Source organism: Amblyomma mixtum, chromosome 9, assembly GCF_055824585.1.
Source record: "Amblyomma mixtum isolate Tamu chromosome 9, ASM5582458v1, whole genome shotgun sequence".
Taxonomy (NCBI): Eukaryota; Metazoa; Arthropoda; class Arachnida; order Ixodida; family Ixodidae; genus Amblyomma; species Amblyomma mixtum.
The window spans coordinates 106,906,121-106,933,879 of record NC_143020.1 but is presented as its reverse complement, the minus strand read 5'-3'; the positions used below and the strand labels follow the sequence as shown (position 1 = coordinate 106,933,879).

The following is a 27,759-nucleotide window of genomic DNA, read 5'->3' as shown; positions in this document are numbered from 1 at the left end:
CTTCGAGTGCTTACGGTGACTCCACTCCACTGCACTGCCTAACCATTTCGCATGCTCAATTTGAGATATTTACAGATTGTGGCGCCATCTGTGTTGCAAATCAAAACTAAAAATTTGATTTGCAAAAACATTTTAAAGCAAGAGCAGTTATAATTGTAACCAAAAGGTTGTAGCAAAACACATTAGTGTTTGAATTTGGACAGCTAGTGTGGTGCATGGTTTTGTGAAGAGTGAACAGGCAGTGCGGCTACTAACACTATCGAAACCGCTGTGCGTGGGACAGCGTTGCGGTGTAGTGGTAGAGCTCGCCAACGCTTTTCGGCGCGCCGGCCTGCGGTGCTAGCAGACGACACAACGGTGTACCAACGCAGACGACGCTCGTGCCGCGCGGCGTAGTAGCGTAGTAGTTATACACGCTTCCCGCTCTGTTTGTCCGTGGGCGAAAATTCGAGTCACATTTTTTGTTTCCTTGTTTTTACTTGCTCCTCTTCCATGGACCGCTCTCCTTTTGTGGTAAAGTTATAGAGACACCCCCATCTTTCGGACGAGCTTGAGCAGGTTTCGGAGAGAAGCCTCCGCACCTGATTTCGCGACCACTGCGCAGTTTAGGTTCCCAGGTAAGGCGTCTGATGTCATCCCCATCGCAACCGTCGCCGGTGTCGCCGCCCGAACGGTAGCTGGCGCCCCCACGCCCCTCTTCGACCAGGGCACATTTATTTTGACGAGCAACATCGCCGAAGAGAGAGTGAGTTAGCCGCCTCGCTTCGTCGGCGTCACGCAAAGCGCGTCTCTCGCGCAGTTGGAACTGTTTGAATTCGAACTGACGGCTGCCAACTCGCTTGACGGCTTCGAGAGGAAGAACGTCCTCGTGTCGTCGTCTGCTTCGTCTGCCTCGCTCTTCAGGACTTTCGTCTGCTCGGCCAAGATTCTTTCGCGCTTCACGCGTTTCACGGTGAGTCATTTCTCCATCGATCAAGAACTTCCCTCTTTCTCCGTTCCCTCTTGTGTTTTTTTTTTTTCCCTCCTTGGCGTTCGTGCGGGAGTAGTGTGTATATGCCTGTCTGTATTTTCGTTTGCGCGCCGCCAGTCATGGCGTCGGGGTTTGCTGCGCGATACGTCTGCGCTTTTGTTGTTTCGTTTCTGTGGCGGTTAGGCAGCATGTGCGCAGCGCGCGTGTCCCAACAATAGCAGAGAGCGCTCCGTGCGTCCGGAAACATAGAGGACAGGTGCCCCCCTACCTGCGCTCTGCGTCTATCACGGCCCGAGGAATGCGCGACGCGCGTTAATGCGAGACCGTCTTTTCCGGTGTATAGTCGGCGTCCTTTTAGCATTGGGCCGATCAGGAGCGAAAACCGAGGATCAAACAGTCGGGTAGCAAACACGATGTCACGGATGGACGCGGAAAAGTTCATTTGGCGGAAGGTCTTAGCAAAATGGGTTGTCACTTTCTAAGGCTTTTGTTTTCTGGCTAACACCATTAATTATCGTCTGATCCATGACGTCATTCGCCGACGTCATTCGCCATCGGTGTCCTAACCACGGTACTTTCGAATGCTCGCTAATGGATATTTCCTTTAGTGGCGTCGTAACACAGCTGCATAGAGCGACTCGGAAACCATGCGCTGAACTTGAAACCAATTTTCCTTGTTGGATAAGAAAATGGAAACGGGGAAACAAAGGGGAAATTATAGCTGGTACGTGTACTCGGCATAATTCGTGGCACGCGATAACAATTTCCTGCGGAGCTGGTATCCGCTTAAATGCTCAAACATGTGCATGCTAGGCTCTATACTGTCTGTCCCACTACAAGAATTGCACATGAAAAAGCCTGACTAAGACCTGATAGAGAGAGAGAAATCTGCTGTCACTCTCTGTCATGCAGCACGCGCGAAATTTTAAAGTAAAATTAACTCTTTTTGTACTTTATTTACTCCGGGAGCAGTGCTCTGTGGAGAGCCAGTCGAGGTCAGTGTTTCCTCAGTGACAGTTTCAAGGTCAGCTGAGCTGAATACTTATGAACTTTAATACACCCATTCAGCGTGGTCTTTGACGTCTCGCAACGCGATGTAGCAATGACCTCAAAATAGCTGCACAAACACGAGAAGGGCAACGTATGCAGTCAACACTCTTGTTATACATGTGTGCCGTCAAAAGGCCAGCGCGGCTGAATTAAGTGTAGAGCTGTCTGAAAGAGCTGGTCAGAAGAACATTTGGGGAACTTCCAAGTCTTGCCATGATTTATTTTCCTTCCCCAGTGCTCTAACAACAGTTAGCGACAGAACGGCTATGGCGTCTATTTCGCGAACTGATAAAGAAATGCCAAAACCGAAAAGAAAACAAAGAATACAAACTGTAGACTGGCAACTCGAACATCTAGTTCAACGCTTGTGGTGCTTGCTTGTCGCGGTGGCGAAGTTGGTGAAAACATAGTGAACGGTAGCAAAGTCACGTGAGAAGGAACGTTCTGCTCGTCGCGTACAGTGTAGTAGGTGCAGCACAGCACATAGTATAGTAAAGTAAAGGAAATCATAGTAAAGGAGCAAATCTAACAGCTCCAGATGTTTGTCGAAATTCTTGTGATGCCCATGTTCTGCCCCGTTGCCCCTTGCACTGCTCTGCGTTACGGTCCTGAAAGACGAAAACTTTTATAGTTATAGTTGAATGTGAGAACATATGTACAGAACGGGCACGTATTCAAAGTAAAGCGCCCTTCCCTTCTCAGTAGAGCAAATTACATTGGGTCCTTTCCGAAAAAGGTTCCTGACTACATGCAAGCTCCAGAGTACTTGTATAGTTGTTTTAAGTCTTAAAGTAGTTGTAGTGATATAGTTATGTGCTTAATTACAATCATAAGGCCCGCCAAAGTTGCCATTCGAGTGAACCACTTAGGTCCGAAGGCAGGGGAAGATTCAACAGGTCTAAACACGTTAATCAACCCGTTCATTCGCCGCCACGTGCTTAGTATGGTGTACCGGGAAAATGGATCCCGACTCGACGTCGTTCAAGCAGCAGCTGTTCAAATGGGGTGCGAGAGTTCATGGTGAAGAGCACAGCAGTGACAATCGCCCGAGTCAAATCATTTCTCTGTTGTTTGTTCTATGAGCAGCTGTCTGGTGTTCAAACAGATTATGTTTGTTGTTCTTTATTTGGGTGCTTTTGTTCCGTTTCATTCTGCCCTTTATTGAGCGGCTCTAGAAGACCTCAGTCTCCTTCCGGATAGCGAGGAGGGAAGGAAGGCTCAGGTCTCGCTTATATCTTCTACAGCAGAGCTTGCAGAAAGCTTTACATGATTACTACACCATTCTACTGACAAAAAAGTAATACTACTTTTTGGCAACTACTTTCTGTTCCGATAATACAGTTCTAATTCACGGGCTTGAAACCATCTTACATTATCTTACAATTTATTACACGTATTATTACGCTCGGAAGGAAAAGTACAAGAATTCGCCTTTAACCTCGTCAATAAAAGAATGGAATGAGTTGCCCTCCAGTATCGCTACCATAACCCAGTTTTCGCTATTTCAGTCGGAATTGCTAACTTATCTGGAATCCCATTGCGTTTAGTGACCAGATTTGCTTTTATAGCGCCTACTTGCAAACCAGTATGTTCTTTTTCTTTGTTTTTTGTAACAGTTTTTACGTTGTTATGTTCTTTCCCAACCTGACGTATTAACCACCTAAAGTGCTTTTTTGCCTTGAAAATTGTGCTCTGTCCCCCCCCCCCCCCCCCCCACTATGTAATGCCCCCAGTGGGCCCTTAGGGTATTTGAATAAATAAATAAATAAAATAAAAGTATTGTATTACATCTTAAAATTTATTGCACGTATAAAGCGTGGTTGAGAGGAAAGTTGTTCAGTTTTATCCACCCAGGTGGCCAAATGGCAGCGAAGTGTCCTGAATCAGTAATCCAGTGCAAAGAGGAGCTGTTTTAAGCGACCCTCAACATTACACATCCGATGAACAATTCTGTTTATCAGTGAACGTGAAAATGTGAGGCTGTTTACGCCATTGTATTGTGTGGAACGCACGGATAGCAGGTAATTGGCATCCGATTTGCACCGGATAATGAACCTGATACTGGACATACCCTTTTGCGAAGCCATTGACCAGTGTGTGATCGCCCCTGGTTGGCATCCGTTTCGTTTGTCATCGTTCTCGAGCGATATGAGATCGACAACATGACGCAGCGGTGGTATGCAGAAAACAAGAAAGAATGCTAGGAGAGGAATTGTGGTTGAAGCACTGGAGGCATGATTTGTTGCCTTCGATGTCAGTAATTTCAACTGGCACCTGCCGCGCTAATCTTTTCCTTGTATGAGACACTATAGTGCGCTAGGCGATAAGAGCATTTCGCTACAGATACCGAATCTAGAACAAAGAGCATTGCATTGATAACTATCGTAAGACCAGTAGAAGGGTTTGAAACAAATGAGCCGCGATCTGGGCTGCCACACCTAGATAATAAAGAAATATTTTCTGTAATCTAATGCAGTTTAACGGTCAAAGAAAACGCAATAACAGGATTGTTGTGCACTGTATATATATATATATATATATATATATATATATATATATATATATATATATATATATATATATATGTTTGATTGGAGATATGCGGGGACAAAGTAAACATGTTTGGCCGTAATCGAGTGGTGGCGTTGGTGAATTCGGTGATGCACGATGGGCATTTCTCACCTTATTTCTTTCCCGTGCGTAGGTCGCGATACTCACGTGGCTCTAAAGGAGCGGTAAAGGAACACACCTATTTAGGAAACTGTAGCTGTGAATGAATGTAGTTTCCTCTATGGCGTGTTTTTTTTTTCTCCGCAATCTTCTCTGTTGTTTTTCGCATTGATATTTATATTTCGTTCCATTCACGTCGCTACATCACTGAACGCCGCACACAAACACGGGCGCTCACACAAAGGAAAGAAAGAACGTGATAGGGTAGAAGAGAAAAACGTATCACGTCGCCTGCAGTGTACCTCTGCTTTTTCCGGACAACGAACAGAACGAAACCAAAAGAAAGAGTAAGAGCACTGCTGGCGCAGCAGTCCGACGTATTGCACACCGGCAGGCATATCCACGCCAGTCAACACGCTCTCCTTCTCATCCGCCGCTTTGGTTGCTATGGGTCTCGTGCCGTTGCTATAGGCTGCTGCCGACGTAGCCGTCGCCGGTGGAATTCGCTCTCTGAGCGTGGGGGTGGCTGAGCTCCGCATATGTGCGTGAGGCCGCAAGTGCCGACGATACGAGCGCTGTCATGGCATGCCGGGATATACTATAGCTCGGCACATACATGCCCTCTCCTTCCTTTTTCATTAGTTGCGTGCAGCCGAGCTCTTCCTTTTTTCCGTCGGCGCTAGTTTTCGTTGCGTAGTAGTTGCGTGTGCAGATGCCTGCGGCATCACGAACATTTCTCGTGGCGCGCTGTTGGCATCTGCGCCAACTAAGGCACCGGTAGTTTCGAAACCAGGGAAACAATCGAGTTGATATTGGTCTATTGGCAGCGAAAGCTGTTTGTCCCAAAGTGACGCACGCTACCTCCATATCTTTGGTAAGCGGGGGGAGGGGGCGGGGGGTAGCCGATATATGGTAGCGCCTGTTGATAGCCAGCCGGTACTCAGCAGGCAGAGCATAGGGCGTAGTAATATGAAAAACAATGATCACACAACTCTAAACAACAATTCCGTGAGCCGTTATCATCGTCAAAGTCAGCCTTGTTGTCTTTTAATCATGTCCTCTTGACGCTCATGTTCACTAAGGGACCGCTGGTTAGATGCCCTGCGGAAACGCTTGCAAGGAGGTGAAGTTTATTTTCATTAAGCGAATGCTTAACGCTGGCTCAAAGGAACATAGACAAAGCAAGAGTAAGCATCGACAGGCGACTCTTCTAGTCTTGAATCGTCCGTGTTTGTTTGCGTTAGAAGCCTATATATAGAGCAGTCACTTAAACAGTGATGAAGAAGGCAGAGCTGTCTTCTGCGTTACGATTTATATGCCTGGTTTTTAGTCTACTTTTCCAAATGCTTCCAAAGGCATCGTCAATCTGAGTGTTATTTTTTAATTTAATTATATCATTTAACTTCGCCCAGCACTCCAAGGGACAACTTAGTAAACTGCGACTAACTGCAGCTTAGTCAACGCAACGAACGTTTAGTGCGTGGGGAGGCTAACTGCGTCTGACGATCTCTTTTCAATTAGTCCTCAAGGGAGTAACAAGTTTTACCTCAAGGTCAAATGGTTACAGGAACACAGTTAGCCCCCGAAGGACTGACACGTGTAGTAATTTTAGTCCTTCGTGTCTTCAAGTAAATTCTTTCGGCAGCGAGAAAGCAACCACAACAAGAAAACAAAACAAATCAGAAAAAGAAAACAGCTCGTCTCCTTGCCGCGCGCTCTGTGATGAAGCGGTTGAATGCGATCCCTTACTCTCTCCACTGATTGATCGGGCGACAGCATTCTCCGCACTACGTTCCGCCAGCGCTGCACCCAACTGCACGGGACGGAGCGTAAGCGAGAGGATTGACGTCACCCGGCAGAGTGTGCTGGCGACGATCTGGGTTCCGTGCACTATACACACGACAGCTGCTAAACATTGCGCCGGGCCCCGTAGCAACCGCGCGAGGAGATACGGCATAGCGCTGGAGGCGAGCTCGAAGGTAGCCGTATGCCCCCTTCTTTTTCCATCGCGGTTCGTTAAGCTGAGATACCGCACGCAGAGTTGGCGTTTCTTGATTTCCGCCCGACAAGAGAGAGTGAGATAGATAGTGCGTGGGAGACGCCGAGACCGGATGGATCGCGACTGCTAGCTGCAGGTGAGTGCGACGTGAGCATGCCTGAGGGCTGTGAGAGGAGTGTGAAAATTTATCGGCGCTGTAGTGCAGCTGTGGGAGATGCCCGGGAGTCCGCGTTCGGCCACTAATTACGGACCAGGTAGGTCTGTAAGAAATAACGCTGACCGCTTCTTCGTGTACTTATTGGCTTGGCACCAATGCTGTCGTGTGTTTGGAATTTTGGCCGGGACAAAAAGGCCATCAAGTGTAAAACGCGCATTGGCTACTGGGACTACTATGCTGTGGTCGGACGCAACTCAGTAAACCGGCAGCTAATGACGTAGTGCCATGACGTCAGTCCTCACGTGGAGCTCAACCGCTTTGCACCTTCTGGCATTCACTAGCAGCTGTAGGGCCCGGGTCAGGAGCAAGGCGACGTCATGGAAACAGGTCGACACCATTGGCTGGAAGCCTGTTTTGAGTGGCATTGCTATTTCATTCTTGACTTACATCCGACTGTAGTGCTCTTCTGAGCTACGTTGTTTTACTTAATCAAGTTTCGCAGGTCACTCAGTCGTGTACAAAAACATTTGAATGCACTGTCAGCAGTAAGATTTGCGCATAGCTTGTCGCCTGCGATGGAAGTCTGGGGTAATTCATCTGTTAAAACCGTCTGAACAGGAATATGTAAGCAAGCGATTACTCCGACCTTGCCTCCCGTTGTCGGTCGTAAGGAATTTTTTTCCTAAGATAAGCCGCGATGTTCACGTCTGTTGCTCATAGCTTGAAGTTTACGGCAGGAAGTTTTGTCCGCATTTTCTGCACTGGTTCGCCAGCTTTCCTGGACTTTTCGAGGCCACCGATTTTTCCGTGGCAAATGATTCCTTTCCGCTCTAACTTCGTTCTTCTTTTCGTGAAAGAGGTGAAGAAATGAAAGATGCAAAATTTTTGGCATCGCAGGATCATTTCCGGCTGTAATGTCTCGCCAACTACATCGAAGCTGTCTGAAGTGTACATGGGCACAGGTGGCGTTCTATGGCGGTCACGTGATTCGCTGCGGCGGTTTATTCCGGCGCGTTTACTTTCCATTGCCCGTGCGTCACTCACGAAGTCCCGCGAACACGTCCTCAGACAAAGGAACAGAGGAAGCGGGGCTGGAAGCGGTGGACAATGGAGGCTCCGTTGCGTCAGGGATAACGAGCATGCCATTGTTGATGGACAGCGATCGGGACTCACTAGGGCTCCGTTTGTGCGGCCGAAAGGAAATAAGAGGCCGTTCACTATGGTCCACTAACTACCCCTTAATACAGTTTCCGTATTCGGCCCGACTCCTGCGCTTGTTTTTCCCGACGGATTAGCTACTCAGGCAGTCCGGTGACACGAAGAAAGGGACTAAAGATGGCGGTTCGCGTTTTTTGCGTTCCGGCAGTTTTTCGATTGTTGTTGAGACGACGTCGTATACTTGGCAGAAAGAGACGCCCATTTAGACGGACCGTGGGTGCATATTTCATATTGACATCTGAGGCGAAAAAAAAAAAACAGGATACCTATACTTTCCGCCGTCTTTCGAAGGAGAAAAATGTCAACCATGCGTAGTTGTTGAACGCTGATCTTGAGAGCACCCATAACCAAGTTCACCGGAATAGTATGCGTTAGCCAAGTGGCCAGCATTTTTTTTTTCGGGAGGGGACTAAGGGAATTTCCTTAAAGGGGGTGGGGGGTGGGGCGAGGTAATGTGCGAAGGAAGAAGGGGCCAAAAGCACTGTTAAGAGAATTAAGATTGGGGGATGGGGGGTTCCTTTTCGATATCCCCCCACTTCTCGCTAGATGCATGCCTGGCATGGGTACGAGTGGAATACCGTGGCCAGCGCCGCGCTCCTGTTTACGTCACTCTTAATTGCCGATGGCACGTGGCCCAATTGGCCTAGTCGGGAGGGAGATCCGCGGCATTTGGGACGCGATGCGGCCAAGGCTAGACGAGGGTCATGTCCCAAGTAAACCTTGGTTGGGGAATCCTAGCGCGACACGGAATCTTCCTTTCTGAACGCCCGTGCTCTGGAAAGGGTCATTGCATCTGCGTCGCAGCAAATGTCACATTGTTTGCATGGGCCGTGGGCTGACGGATTGTCCACGTTAACACACGCTGTGTTACTTGAGTGCTTTTTTCGGTTTGTTGTGTGTAGTGTACAGCGTAAACTTTTTTACGCAGATGTAGGGCGTAGTGTATATATAGTCTCTGTATTTTTTGTACTTTCTCTTTTCTAGTTATCCTAATTTCATTCAGAATCGTTATGTTGATCTGTTAGCCTCTGGAATTTGGAGTAGCGGTCCCCAATGCAGTACACATTTATCTTTCAGTTTCTTAGCAGTTTATCAGTGCTTTGGGGACTAGTTGGTAGTTTAGGCTTAACGATAGTGAGTGTTCCCTTCATGGCTTTCTGAAATTTTCCGGATCTTCCCAAATTTAATGACATATATAGCGCTCCGCCTCATTCCCGTTATCGTTCGTTTCTTCTCCCGGTTTCGCAATTTCTCGCGTTTCTGAGTTAGGACTCACTCATGTACAGCCTGAGGAAGAAAACACTGAAAGTATTTCAGTGACTCGTCCTCTGGAGGAAACTACACGGCCACTAATTAACATTAGTCTTCCAAAGCGCAATCATTGCTTCATTAGAGAATAACTGGAAATGATTCATTAGCCCCAGTTGAATTCACAACAGTTGGATACAACTCAAGAACGAAATGGCTTTTCCCCTTCAAGGGACCCCCCCCCCCCCCCCCCCCCCAGCCAATGGCGTCGGCCGATTCTCATGACACTGCTAGCGTGACAATGCAGGGAGTGTATAGACAGTGTATAGTGTATATAGACAGTGTATATAGATCGTGTACAGGGAGTGTATAGAAAATAGTGTATAGACAGTCTAGAGACTTCTCATAGGCTCTATTGCCTTGCTATATATATTTCCTTTTGTCTATTCATAGTCTACAGACTGTCTGTAGACAAAAGTCTACTAAAAGTGTATGGCCATGAATCTATAGGTGGTCTATAGACTGTTTATAGCATTTGTATTGCCTACAGACTGTTCTCCACGGCTTGTCTATAGAGAATCTATTGACTTTACAGACAAGTCTATTCTATAGACTGTACAAAAAAATTTTGTATGGGTCCCCGTTCATGGAAGGAGGAGACTATCCGTTTTCATCTGCCACCCCCTGTACTTCCACGCTAGCAGATTCATGAGAATCTGCCGACGCCATTGGCTGGAAGGTGGTCCTTTGACTGGGAAGCCGCTTTGTTCTTCAGTTGCACCCGGCTATAATCTTTTGTCGCGAGGACCATACGTAGAGCGGTTTGTCGCATATTGCCCACCTTCGACTCAGCTCAGAATGCAGAGGAGTTTTGGAACAAGTAGTTTCGCGACTCCACCCCCCTCCCTCAGCGCCCGGAGGCAAAACTGGCTTCTTCCATAGCGTGCATTTTTATACTCCAGGCGGTCTTTTAAGTACACACGGGTCAGCGGGGAAGGAAGGCGGTAAATTGCGGATGACTCGTGCTTACGCGTGGTCGGTATGGGGTGATTCATGGCGGCTTCCATTACGCTGTGTCCGTGTGTGAGAGCCTGGTACATATATATATATATATATATGTATATACGGTCTGGCCGTTTCAGTCAACAAGGAAATTGCGACACGCATGCGCGCTCCCCACTGCGAGAGCAACTGCTGCATAATAACGAGGCTTCCGTAACACCCGACGCCAGCGGGCAACCTTGTTGCCTCGGTGGCTCACTATTACTCCTCGCGCGGTCGGAATTGGGTAACGACTGCTGGTGCTATAGAGAAGCAGCCAAGAATGAAGCTCCTATGTAGACTGCTTGTCTGCGTCGTGCGGAGTATGGAGGACACTTCATCGCTTTAGATACACCTGGCTGCCGTTCGACGTGCATATACGCTTACTATTATGGAGGCTGTTAAACCGATGATAGGAGCAGAGTCGCCGCTTAGATTGCTTTTTTTTCTTTCCTCGTTTTGTGTGAGCTGCACACATCTCTGCTAGAAATAGCGCAACATAAAGAAGCGGGGACGAGGGCTACACAGACGCTAAGGCGTTGACTTTCAGCTGAAGATAGAAAGGAAATGTGCAGTCGACAAACTTCGTCGACAGTAAGAGCCCGAGGGGATTTGCTTCGGTCAGGTGCAAGTGTTAAACGGTTTTGTGGAGCTCTTTTAGTTCCAACTTGCTGTGTTCCTTTCAACTTTAAGAGATCTGGAACGCTGGCAATGCATAAGGATCGGTACAAAGTGGCCCATAATCAAACCTTCTGGGCTGTAAACTTTTGACGAAGGCTGTACATACGAAGGCTGTGCATAGCAACCAACTAGCCCAATTAAGAGCCTTGGCTGTACATACGCATAGTGTACTATATACGCGTATGCTTTTCCCGATGGCACGAGCGTAGGCTTGTTAGGATGATGTTTTATTTGGATGTGAGATCGTTTTTTTTTTTGTAAATTCATACATACGATTGTGCATTGTGTCCCAGATATTCCCCTTTAAATCTTCAGTTGAAAATATGGTCCTTTGTGTGCCACCTGCTCCCGTGGGAATCTCACAATGCATTTCCGCATTAAAATAGTCTACGAGTTCTTTTCTGCACAAATGCATTTCCACGTTGAAAAGGTCTGGAAGTTGGTTGGTAGCCATGTTTTTTCTTAAGTAATCGGAATTTAGGAGACCCAATACGGCTCACCTGATTTTATTGCACGTTTTATGCGAATTCACCCCGTAACAAATTTTCGCGACCTGTGCCGACGTGCAGCCTTTCTCTATGCTCTGCGGCCTTGACTGCCTTTGTACTCATCAACATCATCATCATTACGCTTTACTTGAAAATACAAAAACAGGAGCAAGCAGACACAGACTGAAGAATGAGCACTGATGAGGATACCAATCATCATTTGCTAGAAACAATACTCACTGTTGCGCATAGTCCGTCAACTCTATGCCACTAGTCTGAAGCGTTTAATAAGGGATATTGGAATGGAGATACATGGGATACCACGTGCATACATGCTTTCGCTTTCGAGTGCACCGACTGCGGGGTCCACACGACCCTTGAGGTATAGACGCATCCAGATGACCGTTCCATTGTCCACAAGGTGAAATGGGAGCTTTTTACTACATAAAGTGCCGTTTCTCTCAGGGGGTGTTCCACATAAGGTTATTTCTCTAAAGTCACCCGTGCCTCGGATATTTCTGGAGCGTACAAATTAAAACCTGGCTATTTCTGAGGAGCTTGTGGTATTTGCCCACTCTGAGATCCGACGAGTCCCACGCGCCTTTCCAATCTGCACCGAGCTAGTTATTTGCCGATGCAGCGCATAGCTTTATAAATCAGCCCGTTCCGATAAGCCTTGCAAACGGGAGCCATAATGTTCTCGGTTCGGACATTATTTGTTATCCTCATCTCAACAATGGGACTTTAGGAACGTGTCACACTATCAGATGTTCCACATTCCACAGATAGAGCAAGCGCAACGCCGACGCAATCCGCATGCGGTAGAGTTGATAGCGTCAAGAGAGGAGAACGATACGGACGTTCCCGTTGTCTGACACCTCGTGTACGCAGATCAGCAACGCGTCAAGTGCCTTGTACGCTGCTATCTCCAGAAGCCTCAGAGCGTATGCACATCGCGTCCCATCCTCACAGTCGCGCTCTTTATTCGCGGTTTTTCCCCGTTGAGTGCTTCGACCAGTCATTTCGTTGCGGGAATCCTTCGGTCTCCCACTGCTCCAAAAGCAAATGACGGCAAACTGACGCCGAGTGCGGTATCGCGGTTCACTGAAGCAGGTCGGAAAAGCGCATAACGGACCCAGTCTCTTGTATTTCCACAAAGGACGGTAAGGTGCGTCTTCCTGGCCGCCTAGCATGTATTAGAATAGTTTTTTTTTTGTAACGATCCTCTCCCGATGCATTCCTGTCACCACTCTGCCATTTGTGGCCGTTACCTGTGGCTTCAGGCTACAGCCTCTAGCTCCAGGCTAGCGCCCCTGTGTCTGCTTCTTTCTTATGATCTTTGATGAATCAGCGCGAAGAGACAACATACAAGTAGAAGAAAAAACGACGTGGACGTATGTGGCCGTCCATGTCGTCATTCCTCCCATGTCACGTCCTTCTTCTACTTGTCCGTTCTCTTTTTGCTCTGGTTCATCTAAGATCATGGAAGACCAACTAGCTCAGCAGCACGTGCTATTGTTTCTGATCTCCTTTTTTGTGTTGCTCTGTAATTGATATCTCGACGCGCCGACTCTCCCAGAGTGCCATATATTACTTTAGTCTACATACGATCTTTGCTGCCATAAGTAACCGGGCAATGGGGTTTGCTTCTCAGTTGTGTAGCGGAATACTTACGGCACTCCTTAAGGTCTTCAGGACCGGAATCTATGTAAGATACGAAAAACCGATGTCCTCACCTTTTGAGACCTTCTGGCATTTAGGAGTGCCGTAGGGACTCCACTATATGGCTGGGAAGAAACGTCCTTTGCGTGGTTATCTGGCAAAGATGGTACTTGCCTTCAGGCTACCGTTGCGGCTTCAGACTACCGCAAGCGGCTTCAGGCTGCTGCCTGTGGCTACCAATCAGTTGCACTATCCGCCCTCGGTGTCAAACACGGGACTCATTTGCGGCAACAAGATAAAACAATGGATCAAAGGAATAATCATTTTGGGCACCTAAAAAACTTACGTTCGAGTAGTGCAAAAGCATTGCAATTATATTCAAGTTCTGTTCTAATTACATTCCGGTACGATTTTAATTATATTGTTTTCATTTGTAGTTGGTGCAGTGTGAATACAATTAGTGATTATTTTTGGTTGCCATTTCGTATTTTGCTGCCTTCGATGAGGGAGGAGGAGCACATTTTGATTTGTCATAATGACGTCAGACCGTTTCTACCAATCTCGAGTTTCGTAACCCCGCCGATTTTTTGGGCGACGCCAGGTTTTCGTGTCGACGATCCACCTAATCCTTTCGTATTAATAATCTTTGCAAGACACGGCCCACTAGTTTGTTCCCTGGCAAAGGTTGCGACGCGTGCAGGTTCTCGGGTTGTTTTAACTTTTCGCGAGCTATGGGAAGGAATCGCCAGCAGAACGACTATACGAGCCGGCAGAGTTCTGCGTTTATAGATCGCCATGGGTACTGGGGCTTGTCTTCTCCGCACTACCGGTGATATATTCCCTGTAACCGCAGAACCTCTTGACTTGAAGCATCTGGCTTGAATTGACGCCAACGAAGGATTGGTTTGTCTGGGGCTATGCAGTGTCTCTCCTGACAGCGATCGGAAGGCTACGTCAGGGAAATGTCAGTTGTGCAAGGTGCTCCTTCTTCACTCGCGACTGTCTCTGGAGAACCATTTACATATTCTAGGTTGGGGGAATGGAGAAGGAAATAAAAGTAATGCCGCTCTACTCGCACCAATCTCCATGTACAGCAGGTCTGTTGAGCAAGATAGTGCAACAGAAATGCTGCCGGCACTTGAAGCGTCCGTTATCACGGCGGTACATCCAAAGAATTCCTTCATTTTCTGCGACGCTCCTGTCAGTCCATATCTGCCTCTTAAAAATTATCAATAGGTAAATGGGTTTGCAGGCGGTGCTCATGAAAGCGATAAGACCCATTTAGCTTGCTGAGTCATTACTTTTTCTTTCTGGGGCATGACCTCGTATACGTATACATGAGGCTCTATCGGTCTTGATAGCTAGCACTGCGGTACCTTTGTAGCTGTCTCTGACCACACTGTGCCGTTGATATCAGCGCAGCTTTACTTCTCTGAAAGGCTAACACTTTTTGAAGGTTTTTATAACAGTCGCTTATCAGCGTTGCAAAACTGAATGCAGGAACGGTCCTACCACAAGGTAATGAACGTCGGAACCATGGCTTGTCTACAGATATTAGTTTGGGCTTAAAAAGAAATAAAAAAATGGCTGAGGCTTAGCTAAGGTTAAGCCTAGTCAGATGCGAAGCATATTGATGGCTAGGCTTGGTAAAGTTCCTCGCTTTGTTCTTCAGTTGTTGTAGAACGTTGTCGCCGAGCCGCATATTGAGCACGCCGCTTAGCCAGACGTTCATCCCGCTCTTCATCGGTCTCTGTGGCACGCTGAAGCTTTCGCTTCTCGTTCAAATCAGCCCTGCTTCTAGGCGGCATCCCAACACCTGGCCGCCTCGTAAGTGCCCGGAGAGCGAGGCAAGCTCAGCTTTATACCGCTGCTGTAGCGTCACGTGGTCAGCTGCAGCGCCTCTGATGTGGAGCATCCACCGCCGTGGCGAGCCGGCAGCCCATCTCTCCTCTGCTGTGACGTCATGTTGTCACGTGGTCAGCCGCCGCGCCTCTGATGTGGAGCCTCCACCGCCGCGGCCGACCGCGCGAGCCGGCAGCCCATCTCTCCTCTGCTGTGACGTCATGTTGTTACGTGACGTGGTGTCACGTGGTCACGCTAAAGGCCAATGGTAGCTCCACCGCCGCGCTCTACGGGCTGTAGTGTAGCTCTAGTAATATGCTTCGCATAAAACTGCCCTGCCCGCACCAGTCTGATACAACTCAAGAAAGCAGCGGCGAAAGCCTCTAAAAAAGGACCCTCCAGTCGATGGCGGCAACCGGTTTTCATGACGTCGCCGGTAATCCCTTAGAGTGAAATAGCAGGTGATTGTCTACTGACTCCGTGTAATGGGACTACGTTAGCGTGAGAAGCTGGGCTAGCTGGGCGACACGAGCGCTTGCGTCGTGTAGTCGTCTTCTTTTCCACCATCTGTATTTTTATTGCGCTCATTAACCAGGAACATGAAACGTGATTAACCTCGAGGGCAATCTTTCAGGGATATTCGCCGCTGAATTCTTGATTTCTATCCTACTATAGCAATGTATGTGCGACTGCCCAGAATCGGAGCGAATAAGCCGGACAGGAAGTACATGCTTAGAAGGACACTAGCAAATCTACGTTTAGTTTTTTTCTTTGTAGTATTCGAACGTTTGTACTTTTGTGTCTTTGTTGACGTTAGTTTCGCAGGAAATATGTATTTACTGGTAAAATTCTTAACGGAATGCCCCAAGATGGAGTAAATTTGTAATAAGGGAGCAAATAACTTATTGGCATCCACCCAAGTTTACGCGGAAGCTGTATAAGCTTTCCTTTGTGGCCGTATGACTGCGCTTGGGTGGATGCCAATGAGTAATTCCTCCCTTATTACATATTTAGTGTTCAGAACTTTGTGGCTGAAATTTATTTTTCTCCTCGCCACTCTATCCTAACCCATCATGTCGATGATGTCGTCGCACTAGAATCGCCTATTGCAAGTGATCGGCCGTGTGATTAGCCTGAACTTACGCGAACAAAAAGAAAACGTACTTGGCCTCAAAATAGCGTGCTTGTGAAAACGGCCTGTGGTCGTGTCGCATGTATTTAATTTTCTGACTTCCTCTATATTCTGAAGGCTCCGAATTCGGTAAAATAGCATCATGGTCTTTAGATACATGCCATATTCATTCCATAAAGGTAGTCTTCATTGTTCCTTTGAGAGAGACAGGATCGCCTGCATCCCGAGCATTTTGAGTCCGGTCTCGTCTCTCTAGGAATGCGTAGTGTTTGTGCACTGAAAATGGCGGTCGACGTTTGGTTCATTGAACAGGCGACTCGGAAAATCGCAGCAGGTGCTGTGGCTGGAATGCGTGCGGCGTGCATTCCTGCCTGAATCGGTAGACGGGGAGCGTATTGTCTCTCCAGGGTCAACGGTCGTCGTCCAGTTCCGACGTTAATTATGGAGCCTGTCGGCCGTCCGGGCTGTTGTAGTGCGACCGGGAATGTGGTATGGTGTTCTGTCGACCCCCCGCCCCCTCGCCTTGTCATGTTCTGACACGCGAGGCACACATAGTTCCTCGGTGACGCCTAGAACAGGATCCCGAATGCCGTCAGAAGACAACAGACTAGTTTGATGGAGATCAGCTGTGTATATCGTTCCGTTCAGTGGCGGAAAGGCCGCTACAGCTGGGCAACGTATACTACGAAATGCAATTGATGCAAACAGTGTATTGTCCCAGACAATGTACTCTATCGCTGGCTGCTAGATGTTGTGCTTAGTTCAGCAGCAATATGTTTGGATTCAGATAGCAACTGTATGTTTAAAATCAGCAGTCGTCTGAATGTGAAGGGTGAAAGTTCTGGCGGTACTTCGTGTGGTTACGTCGTCCCATAGCAAATACCCGACCGTTGTGTCGAGTGCGCTAACCTTTGAGTGCAACTTCGTATGGTTACGTCGTCCCATGGCAAATACCCGACCGTTGTGTCGAGTGCGTTAACCATTCCGTGCTACGTGGTGTTTTGTGCATTTTTTCCACTGTCAACTCAATCACCGTAGCAGAGTGTATGGTACTTCGAAATAGCCAGGTTAATGCTTTTGGAAGTTTGCTATTAGGTGACTTCGGCCTGAAGTAAGTAACAAGACGAAATGCAATCCTGGATTTAATTTCAAGCCGACTTCTCAATTTGTTGGTCTTAGTTGCCGGTACAGAAAAGCGAGCCAGGTGTCCTTTGGTCTTTCAGTGCTGAGCTGCAGTTAACTTCTATTTAAAACGCTATATGCAGTTAGCGAGCATATCTTGAAGGAAATATGAATCTTCAAGATCTCTCGCCCATACTAGCAGAGGGAATGGTTGACGTAGTCTTCTGTGCTGCCTAACTGAATGGAGAAGAAGGCGAAATACCGACCACTGATTAAATGTTCTTGATGTTTCGGCTGCCGCTCGGAAGCATAGTTCACAATCAGATAAAGATGCGACAGGCTGGCTATTTGCGCTTGAAAGTCCCCTGGGCTACGGGCATGCTGGTTAGAAAGGGTACCGTCACTTTAATTAACTGTAGCCTCGGTTGTCTGTGTAGTCCTGGATTCCAGTTACAAACGGCTTCAAAGATTCTTTCCTTAAAAAAAATGCACACGCTGCAATCTGCGGTATGTTACTCGATTTCAGTGTGTTCGCCGAGTGCGTTAGACGAAACTGTTGTTTACTGCTCATCCCCGACCAGTCGGGTTTCCGTCAAACCATCGACTTCACCAACACAATATGCAGTATTGGAAGCGAAATGGAGGAGGCTACAACAACAACAACAACAACAACAACAACAACAACAACAACAACAACAACAACAACAACAACAACAACAACAACAACAACAACAACAACAACAACAACAACAACAACAACAACAACAACAACAACAACAACAACGACGACGACGACGACAACAGCACCACCCCAAACTAAAAGAATAACAACAGAATGCAGTGCACGTTAAAGATCCCCAGGTGGTCTAAATTATTCCGGAGACCTCCTCTACGGCACCTCTTTCTCTCTTTCTTCTTTCACTCCTACTTTCCTCCCTTCCCTTACGGCGCGGTTCAGGAGTCCGCCGAGATATGTGAGACAGATAATGCGCCATTTCATTTCCCCAAAAGCCAATTTACCAATTTACCAGAACTCATTGGCCTTGTCTGAGCATTCAATACAACAGCTGTACGTACCGGGAAAAAGTTTTTCGCCTCGGCTATTTGCTGCTTATCCTTCCACTTACTCGCCTCAGAAATACGTGAGATCGGTTCGGCTCTCCCCTCCCACATCGTTCTCTTCCGGGAGGGGCATTTTTGGTCCGAAGAACGTGAGCCCGCCATCGGGTGTGTTGGGCGTAGCCGCGGCCCGGAAAATCGTGAACGGTGTCTTACGCAAAGGGCAGCAGCAGCAGCCCTTCCCCAGATGCACGCCTGACCGTGAATCGAGTCTGGGACGACCAGACCCATCCAAAAAGAAAGGTGGCAGCACAAGGAGCGGCAAGAGGTCTGCGCCGATGGACTTTCGTGGTCGTGCGTATCCTACGGTGCTGATCGCATCCGCCCTTCCACCGCGGCGTTCGGGTACGACGAAGTTATGCTCGCATTTTAGTTCCGCTCTATCCTTTTTTTTTATTACTCGCTAAAGGTCGGCTGCCGAGTGCTTCCTACTTCCGTGTTTTGCTGCTTACATTTTTTTTTTCACGCATGCTTGCGCGCATTTGAAAAGGCCTTTCCATCTTCCGGACTGGTTCTCGCCCGGCGGTTTGGTGTCTTCGCTTTCTGCCGTTGGCGCGCATAATTTTGCTGAAGTGCTTTCCAGCTCTGCCCCGTATGCCAAAGCAGCTCCACTGAAAACCTGTTGACGTTCAACGCGCATTTTCGTGATTATAGACGCACCTGTCAAGAGCGTTCTTACTGCTTGCAACTGTAAACTGGAATGCAGGATAATGCTTAGTATCATATGATGCAACAATGCTGTCGCCGCGGGCTGCATGTGACGTCATTCTTACGTAACAGTCTGTATAGTGACGTAATGCTGAATGCGCTGCATGGTAAGCTGACATACTGTTGGCTCGCTCAGTGCTTTAGGCTGTTATTTTGGAACGTCAAACAGGGCAGACATTTGCTTGTGGGAAACTTACGTAGGCACTTAAACATGTGTAGTAAGTGTGGAATCTAAAGATCAAATGAAGCATTTCATCACCATCCTGTGCGATATTTTCCTGCAGAGCTATATAGCAGGTATCCGTGCTAACCGTCATCAAGTTTTTTTTTCTTTTTACAAAAGGCGGCTTTTACTAGGCACCCGTCTGAGCGCCCCCCAACGGCACTGATGACTGCAGTTAGAAGTCGTGTCGCTTAAGTTCTTTTTTTTTATCTGCAAATTTAGTTGACCAATAAAGACTATTCACCTAAATTCTGAATTTCTGAAGTTAGCTAATTAGTCTGCACTTATTAACAAAATTTGCAGAAGGAAAAAAATGCTGCAGACTAGGCCACACGACTCCTAACAGCATTAAGTTTGTTCAAGTCGCCTAGGATACTGTTATTTTTTAATGTCTTGATTACATCTAGCTGCCACTCCTGCTACGTGGCCCTGGTATTGTTATCATGCCTAGGTGAATGAGTTTTTTTCTTAAAAGAAGATAACGAAAACATGCTCGTTCACTATGTATTACGTTAGCTATTCTTCACCCTAACTCTTGCTTATTTTACCCGTCATTTACCTGTCAATTACGCGTCATTCTTGTCCACTTCTTGTGCCCACCCGCCCTCTACCGTTACCTGTCACTCCTACTCGTCACGCTTGCTTTGTGCGTTACTCACATTGTTGTCCGTCAGCAGTTACTGCTTAACTAATGCCCAGCATGCGAGGAGAACATTTTTGAATATTGGAGTTTTCTAAGGTACTCTTATCTCAATACTGAAGGCAATGGTTGATTCTTCCTTTTCGTAGCAAAATTTTTCTTTTGAACTTCGTTCCATCACTCGCACCGCCAAAGTGCCAAAGAAAGCTAGATGGGGGACGTTTTTGACGGCAGCAAAAACGTTGGTAGCAAAAGAAAAAAAAAATGCAAGCTTCCAGAGGGGAGATCGCCGGATATATTGATTCTCACAGGGAAATCTTATCATAAATGAATATATTGCAGAGCTATGCAGAGCTTGATGCAGAGCTACGACCCTTTGTGCTTGAATGATTTACCTCATGGTAAGGTCGTCGCTTCTTTTGCAGTTTCCGCGTTAATGGAACATAGGTTCGCACTCTTTTTCTCGTCTCTTTGTGCATTCAGAGCAGTGAAGCGGCAGGTTGCCGTCCTGGGATTTGGCCACATTGTTTTTGTGTTCCCTTAATCTGTCATTCACTGAAGCGTAAAGGATCGTAGCTCTGAGTGACCCCTGCCGCAGCAGCCCTTCTCTTGTGTTATTAGGGAGGGACCATGCGTACAGTGCATAGCGTGCAAGAGGACATTAGTACCAGTTTTCTTGCTTGCGTGTATATATATATATATATATATAAATATTTATAGTAGCAGGTCTCATCGTTCAATGGGCCAGGAAGACTTGTAACTTGTAGAATGAAGGGGTCACAACTTTCCGACTATCTTCGTTTATTACCAACAGTTTCGGACGGAGGATCGTCCTCCTATATATATATATATATATATATATATATATATATATATATATATATATATATATATATATATATATATATATATATACACACGCACGTGGCTTGATACGTGACAAATGACAGATGAGAGTAGGTACCATATGTATATATGGCGACGTATACGCTTCGTTAAGGAAAACATTTATTTCACTCAACGTTACGATCGGAGGACCGATCTTTTTGAAAAGTCGAGAAGACTCTCTCTCTCTCTATATATATATGTGTGTGTATATATATATATATATATATATATATATATATATATATATATATATATATATATATATATATATATATATATATATATATATATCATCATCATCAGCCTGACTACACCCACTGCAGGGCAAAGGCCTCTCCCATGTCTCTCCAATTAACCCTGTCCTTAACGCAAATTTCTAGTACTGAACGATCAGCCCCATATGTCCACATCGGTCTTATCTGCCTCTTTTGTGCCGCTTTAAGAAGCATGAACAACCAACTAGCCCGCACGTCCACCCTGGTAAGTTCAAAATTAGCTAATAATTGTAACGACGGGCGCGCGCGACACATAAGTCTCTCGCCAGTGGCGGCAGGGGGCGTACTGTCCGCCACCCCTCACTGACTAACAGAACAGTTCGTAGCCTATTTCCAACGATCCATAATTACAGCTAACAGCTTCCACGGCGCCGCCGAGCCCGAAGAAGGAATAACTATCTAGTAATCAGTAACCTACTTAAGCCTGCATGAGTCCCAGAACCTCGGAGTACACCGAAACACCGCGTCCGTGTACGTCGCTTCTATACGCCATCTTTATTTGAACGTCCCCCCTCCTATTCGTTTCTGGAACGAGAATCGCTGCATCCCCTGGCGTCCTATACACCAAACCCGCATCCAACCGCCGTCTCCACCGCCAGGTGCGATCGAGCACGACACGACACTGCCGCTCGCGCCATGCGTTATTCCTTTTTTCTCTTTTTTGTCTTCTATTCTTGCACGTGCCGCTTCCCCCCCTTGGGCGTCGTCTAGCGCTTGCCTCGCCGTCTCGGTTCTGTTCCGTGTTTGTGAGCGTTGCTGCTGCTGCTTCTGCTGCGGCAGCAGCAGCAGCAACCAGCCTTCCTCGTTTTTCCAAAACGTCTGCCACCGTCGTTTCCTCTTTCCTCTTTCTTTACAGGCGAACCCGCTTCGGGTTGTCTGTCGTTCGTTTTACTTGCTTCTGCCTTTTTTTTCCTTGCCTCCGTCGCGTCTCGTTCAGAGGCTAAAAAAGCGTGCTTGCTTCGAAATCTGAGCTTCCGTTGGCGGATAGTACGGCTCGGCTTGTATGTTTACGCTGAGGGCTGCTTTATTCGCTTCGCCAGTCACTCAGCCATGTAAGTACAACGCTCAGCGCTTGTTCTTATGGCATCCTTCCTTCCTTGGCTCCGTCCTTCATTCGTTCGTTCGAATCGGAAACAATGCGTGCCTGCATGGCCTTGTTCGGGCCTGCTTGGGTTTTTCGTTTGTTCTGTGGGAAAAACAAGATCGCGCCATTGTTTTCTAGGGAATTTCGGGAGGTTCGCCGAAGTGCTGGACCCGGGAGGCGTACGCACACGTCACGCTTTCGTTGAAGGCTATGGGCCTGAACGAAAAAGAGGTGCTTTGCTGCTATTTCCATCTCGAATGGCATCGACGCAAATGCGCGCGGAACAAAGGCATTCTTTAGTTTCCTTTTCAGGGAAAGTGAGCGTCGCACATCCGAGAGGAATTGCTTTTGCTCAAGGATGGAATGGAACTATCTTTCTGTATTCGCAGTAAGACTGCATGCTTTGTACACTGTGATGTCCAACATTGTCGAACAAAAATTTCGAAAAAAAAAACTGTTAGACACTGTTGTGGAAATGTTGAAGATAATTGTCCAATCTTCTGATGTGTGCGAAAGTCTTTCTTTTAAATTGTTTCCATCGATCACATCGAACAGTCAAGACTGGAGTAGAAAACCAATGAAAACGTTTTGGATATAGCAGAAACGTTAATAGAATAGAAATATTCTTCGGATGATCTGCGGATATATTGATTGTTATAGTGAAGTCATACATTTGATGAAAAAAATTGCGTTCATGAACAGTTTCCCGCTAAAAAATGCTTTTTTAAGGGTGGGCAGCTCTGCCCAAGTGCTTCCAATTCTAGTCCCCACTGAAACGTTCCAAGTGAAAGGGGCGAATTTAATTACGCGAATGCGCAGCTGATAAGACATAGAAAAATATATGAAGATCTCTAAGCTTTCCATACGCGTTCCGCTCGGCTTCCAGGTGATTTCCTACGATGTCAGTGACGTCATGTGCAGTTGGTATCAATTTCGACGTTTCGTTTATCCGTATAATTCTGATGCCTCAAGCACGGGGCTTCCTGGGCCTAAAAGAGACAGCCAGCACCAAGGCACTCGGACTGTCCTGCCAGTAATATATTTGTTTCTTTTCCATTCACACCATGTCTTTGAATTGGTGTTCACGGTTGTCCACTAGCTGGTTGCTGACCAAGTGTCGTAAGTCAGCGGCTAGAAATTCACTGTGAGGTAATTAAGGAATAGTAATCTCCCACCTTCACTCTTACACTGGCTCTTTGTCAATGTTTTACACTTGCAACGTCCGAGGAGGTGCTGATAGGCACTGAGGTGCTGATAGGCGTGATCAGATATGCGCTCCTCAGCATGTGAGGGGGCTGGCAATTCGTTAGTTAGCTCATGATTCACCTTCCTGGAATTATCCAATTACAAGACAGAGAAATAAGCAGACAAGAGAAGCTGCCGCGACTGTACAGAGTCGATCACACTTGTCTAGAGCGCTCGTGCGGTGCCGTCCGGTGGAAATAATGAGAAATTCTAAAGAAGGCATTGACTTTCACTGATAATACTTGCGCTGGGGAGAAGCCTAACAGACATGTGCACCACACAGGCACCAGCGCCTTACCCCCAGCAAAGCAGCTGCGATAAGATTTGACTTCATCAGCTCCCCAGCACACCGCTCGAGCGCTCTAGACAAGTGTGAGCGACTCTGTACTTTGATTTTGGCACTACGCCAAAGAGCTTCGACGGCAGACAGAAGAGCCGGTTGTTATTCGCGATAGCTTTCAGAGTGACGAAAAAATTTACGATAACTACGGAAAAGTTGTTTATGGAAGTACGTCGTCAGTGCGCATTGAAGCTTTTACTACTGTTCTCTGTGAAGAAAAAAATGGTGTTTGTTTTTATTCACAATTGTTCTCTCTTTCAACTGCTGGCCCGAGGAAGACACAACTGGGGTCCTTATTTACCGCCATGTAAGGCGTTTCTTTGTTTCTGGTCAATGCCACCCGCAATAAAAGATGAGTGTGAGACCATTGCTCTCATTCGTATATTCTAAAATAGGCACATGTTTCCCCCTTTCCCGGTGCCTGACGTCTCTTGGGTTAAACGCTTGGAAAATCGGGATTTTACTCCACCTTGAGTAGAGCAAAAACACCTAGTGCCAGGAAGGAGCTCTTGGGCCAAAGATGTCCGTGCGCCAGTAAAATTCATCATCGTGGTCATCGTATCAGCCTCATACGAATAAGAACTGGAGTTATGGAGATCATCACATGAAGCGTTTCAATAAGGTCAATATTGACAATAGTAGCGGAATGAAGTCAGTCTTGACGGAGAGCTCAGTGACATCATCATTTTGGTATCAAGTGCTCACCTTCTGGCAAAAGAAAATCGACCACTGACGGTTTCGCTTGCAGGCTACTGGGAATTCACCATCCTTAGTCACGTGGGCAGACGTCTGTGGGCTTCGGGCGCTGTGTCGGTCGTCTTGAGTACGGGAAGATAAAATGGAGGGGGGGGGGGGAGGGAGGGGAAGGCAAGGGAAAGGCGGAAAAGGGGCGTGAACTTTTGTTTTGGTTGTACACTTCAGCATTTACCAATTCGTTTGCTAATCAAACTCACGTATAGAACACGCTTAGGAGAACGACAATTTGGCCTAGATGGTGCATTATTTGAGACAGAAATGGTAATATCGCTACAGCAAGACGTACACAAGACTTACACAGTACAGCGCATGTCCTGTGTCAGTCTTTCTTGTGTATGGCTTGCTGTAGCGCTATTACTATTTCTGTCTCAAATAGAACACGCTGTCTCGCGTGTTCATCAAAGGGTGTTGAATCGGTTGTTCTAGCTACCTTGAAGTGACTATCAATCACAGGTAATATAAATCTTGTTTTGTTCAAATATGTGTGGTTAACTAGCGGTTCACGAGCTAGTAATCCCAGGATGGCCACTGTGAGCCCAGCAGCCCGTTTCTACCACATCAAATGGCAGCTACGCGTCATGGTTCTTGTAACATCTCGAATTCCTTCACCGTTCGGACCGGGGGCCAGGGATTTAAAAGGGTGTATGTGAGGACAGAAACTCCGGGAGAAGACTCCTGGGAAGACAGCGAGAGCCGTGGAGTCTAACTCCTGGAATACTTCAGGTGGATATTCATATAGAGGTTTGTTCTTTAATGTTTCCCGTCTTTCTCTCTCTCTGCCCAGACTCTGGACTAAAGCGGGCTGAGAGGACCATAAGGGACGCAATGTCGTCGCTGTTCACCAGCAGCCGCCTGTCGGACGAACTGGACGACCTTCGTAGCCGACTGAATGACCAGTACTCGCGGCTGGACCGAGAGTACCGGTGCTACGAGAACCGCTACCACGACATCCGGCGCCGGCTGTTCGACGGGAGCCCCCTCAAGCCGTCCGTCTGGACCTCGCTGACCAACGACTCGGAGCGGTTCTGCCTCCGCTTGGACGTCGGCCACTTTGACTGCGACGATCTCGAGGTACGCACGCAACCGTACAGGCGGGATTACGGACATTTTGTAGCGAAAGCTACATTGCGATTTCGCTCTGGCGGTGCTCCGAGGAGGCACAGAGACCGGCCTTGAGCCGTCGCCTAGCAACCGCCGCAGCTGGCGGACGCCGCGCTCTCGCCGCGCCATCTGGCATGACGTCACACCGCGCGCCTCGCCGCGGAGCCGCAGCCGTTTGGTATGACGTCACTCCGCTTGCCTCATCGTTGTGCTCGCTTTCGCTACGTATATCCTGGCGTAGCCTAGCTAAGCCTCTGCCAATTTTTTGTTTGCAGGAAAGTGTCTTGGTTTCGTAAACTAGCTACTCATTATATACACCCAAGCGCAGTCATACGGCTACAGAGGAAAGGTACACACCTTTCACAGAAACTTCGTAATTGAGGAAAAATTCGTCCTGGGCCAGGAAGAAATCGTGTACCTTTCTTCTGTAGCCGCATGGCTGCGCTTGGATGATATGGTAATGAGTAATTTCATCCTCATTGCTAATATGCTCCACTTTGAGGGATCCCTCCAAACATTCAGCATTATTTATTTGTTGGAAATCTTTCGTCAGGTTTGGAGTACGTGAAAACAATTTCAGCGACGATAAGGAAGACAAATCTCACTGTGCACTCTACGCTCTATTCAGAGTCACATCTCGTACTGAAGCTTTAGTAGAGCTAATTAATAACAGATGCATGTAAGTGACGATGTTTGTAACACTTAGGAGCGCATCAGTACATTCGTCAAAGATAAAATAAGTAGCGGCTCTACGATTTCGTCTCTTCAATTAATTCCATTTGAGTGCAGTTCGCTAAAATAAATTTTGTTTTTGTATCTTGCTGTTTCTAAGGCAAGCACTTTCTTTTTATAATGAGGGACAGGACCATGTGCAGCATCTGGTAATCTGTTATAATGTGTACTTTGTTGCAGCTTAACTTCCTGTGAATAAATTGGACCTCGTTATAACGAAGTTGAAGGGCCCCGCTATTACTTCGTTATAGCCGGAGCTTCGTTCTAGCCCGTGTTGACCGAGCTTCCAACGGAAATTGTGCTTCCTTCGCTATATCTATTATTTTCTTATAAACAGTTTCGTTTTAGCGACATTTGATTGTATATATATTTTAGCCCCTCGTAATGTCTTCTGAGCTCAACTGGATCCAAGTTCGCATTAAAGGGACATTGAGGATAATTAGAAGTTGTACTGCATCAATAGGGTACCACGATTTAATAACAAAGAGGCCACGATTTAATAATGTATGCTAGAAAAGAGTAAAAAACGAAGCACAGGTGTCGTCATCTGCAGCTAGTTTCGCAATATACCTACGTCGACGCCGCTTTTTGGGCACGGATCCCGGAGGCTACACTACATTGCCATTGACTTCGAAACGGTGGCAAGTCGTCCTTTTCCCTAATGACGTCAGTGCTCTGAATTGTCCGGCGGGAATATTTTTAAATACAATTTTGTCGCCAATAAATGCGTCTTTTGCTGCCGGAAAAACGTCAGCACAGCCGGAAAGAGCCAGAAAATTCATTTGTTTTTTTTTTTACCAAGAACAATAATTGCATGGACTTGTTCTAGTGCCTCATTAATAAGCAAAAGCACAGGTGGTGCTTGCAGGTGGGCACCATTTGTGCCGAGAACATAGCGCTTATCTCGAATTGTTGCTTTTGGCGCTTGGCAGGAATGATCGCGAGTTGCTGAAATGGGCTTTGTTTTGCAGTTGATGCTATCAGGGTGCCGATAATGAAGATAAAAGGGATGACTCTAGCAGATGACATAATTTCGTTTAGACAGCTGCTCTTATCGACTGGCACTTGTGAAGGTTGCCATGTTTGGCGGAGAATATTTTTGTTTTGCTTCCGGACAGCGCAGAGGCTGGGTTCACAGTTTGCTTAAGACATACTCCGAGTACACTGTGCAAGCTGTGTAGTTAGTTCATAGTTTCAATAAGTTTGCTCCTGTATTTAGCTCAGTTGCTACTCCAGGTACAGTTTACTTTGGAGAGAGTAACAGGCTTGGATACAGGGAATGTTGTTATGCACGACACATTTCCTTATGGTATTCTGTTAAGTCTGGGATGGCGGTAGAAATAAATGACCTCGTGAAAGAGAGAAAAC

General features: G+C 47.0%; 1 protein-coding gene across 5 annotated transcripts in view; it reads left to right on the top strand.

Moving 5' to 3' along the window:
- The first annotated feature begins 285 nt into the window (after positions 1–285).
- Positions 286–27,759, top strand: part of LOC149330574 (uncharacterized) — a 33,975-nt gene continuing 6,501 nt past the window's right edge. The window contains exons 1-2 of one of the 5 annotated variants that reach the window (XM_089561190.1): positions 286–952; positions 25,343–25,629. In XM_089561190.1, coding sequence (XP_089417316.1) covers positions 25,384–25,629 — 246 coding nt within the window. In that variant the 5' untranslated portion in view covers positions 286–952; positions 25,343–25,383. Of the gene's footprint in view, positions 953–6,406; positions 6,944–12,468; positions 12,691–25,342; positions 25,630–27,759 lie in introns of those variants that run through there. The other 4 variants (XM_089561192.1, XM_089561189.1, XM_089561194.1 and 1 more) reach the window with 4 other exon arrangements.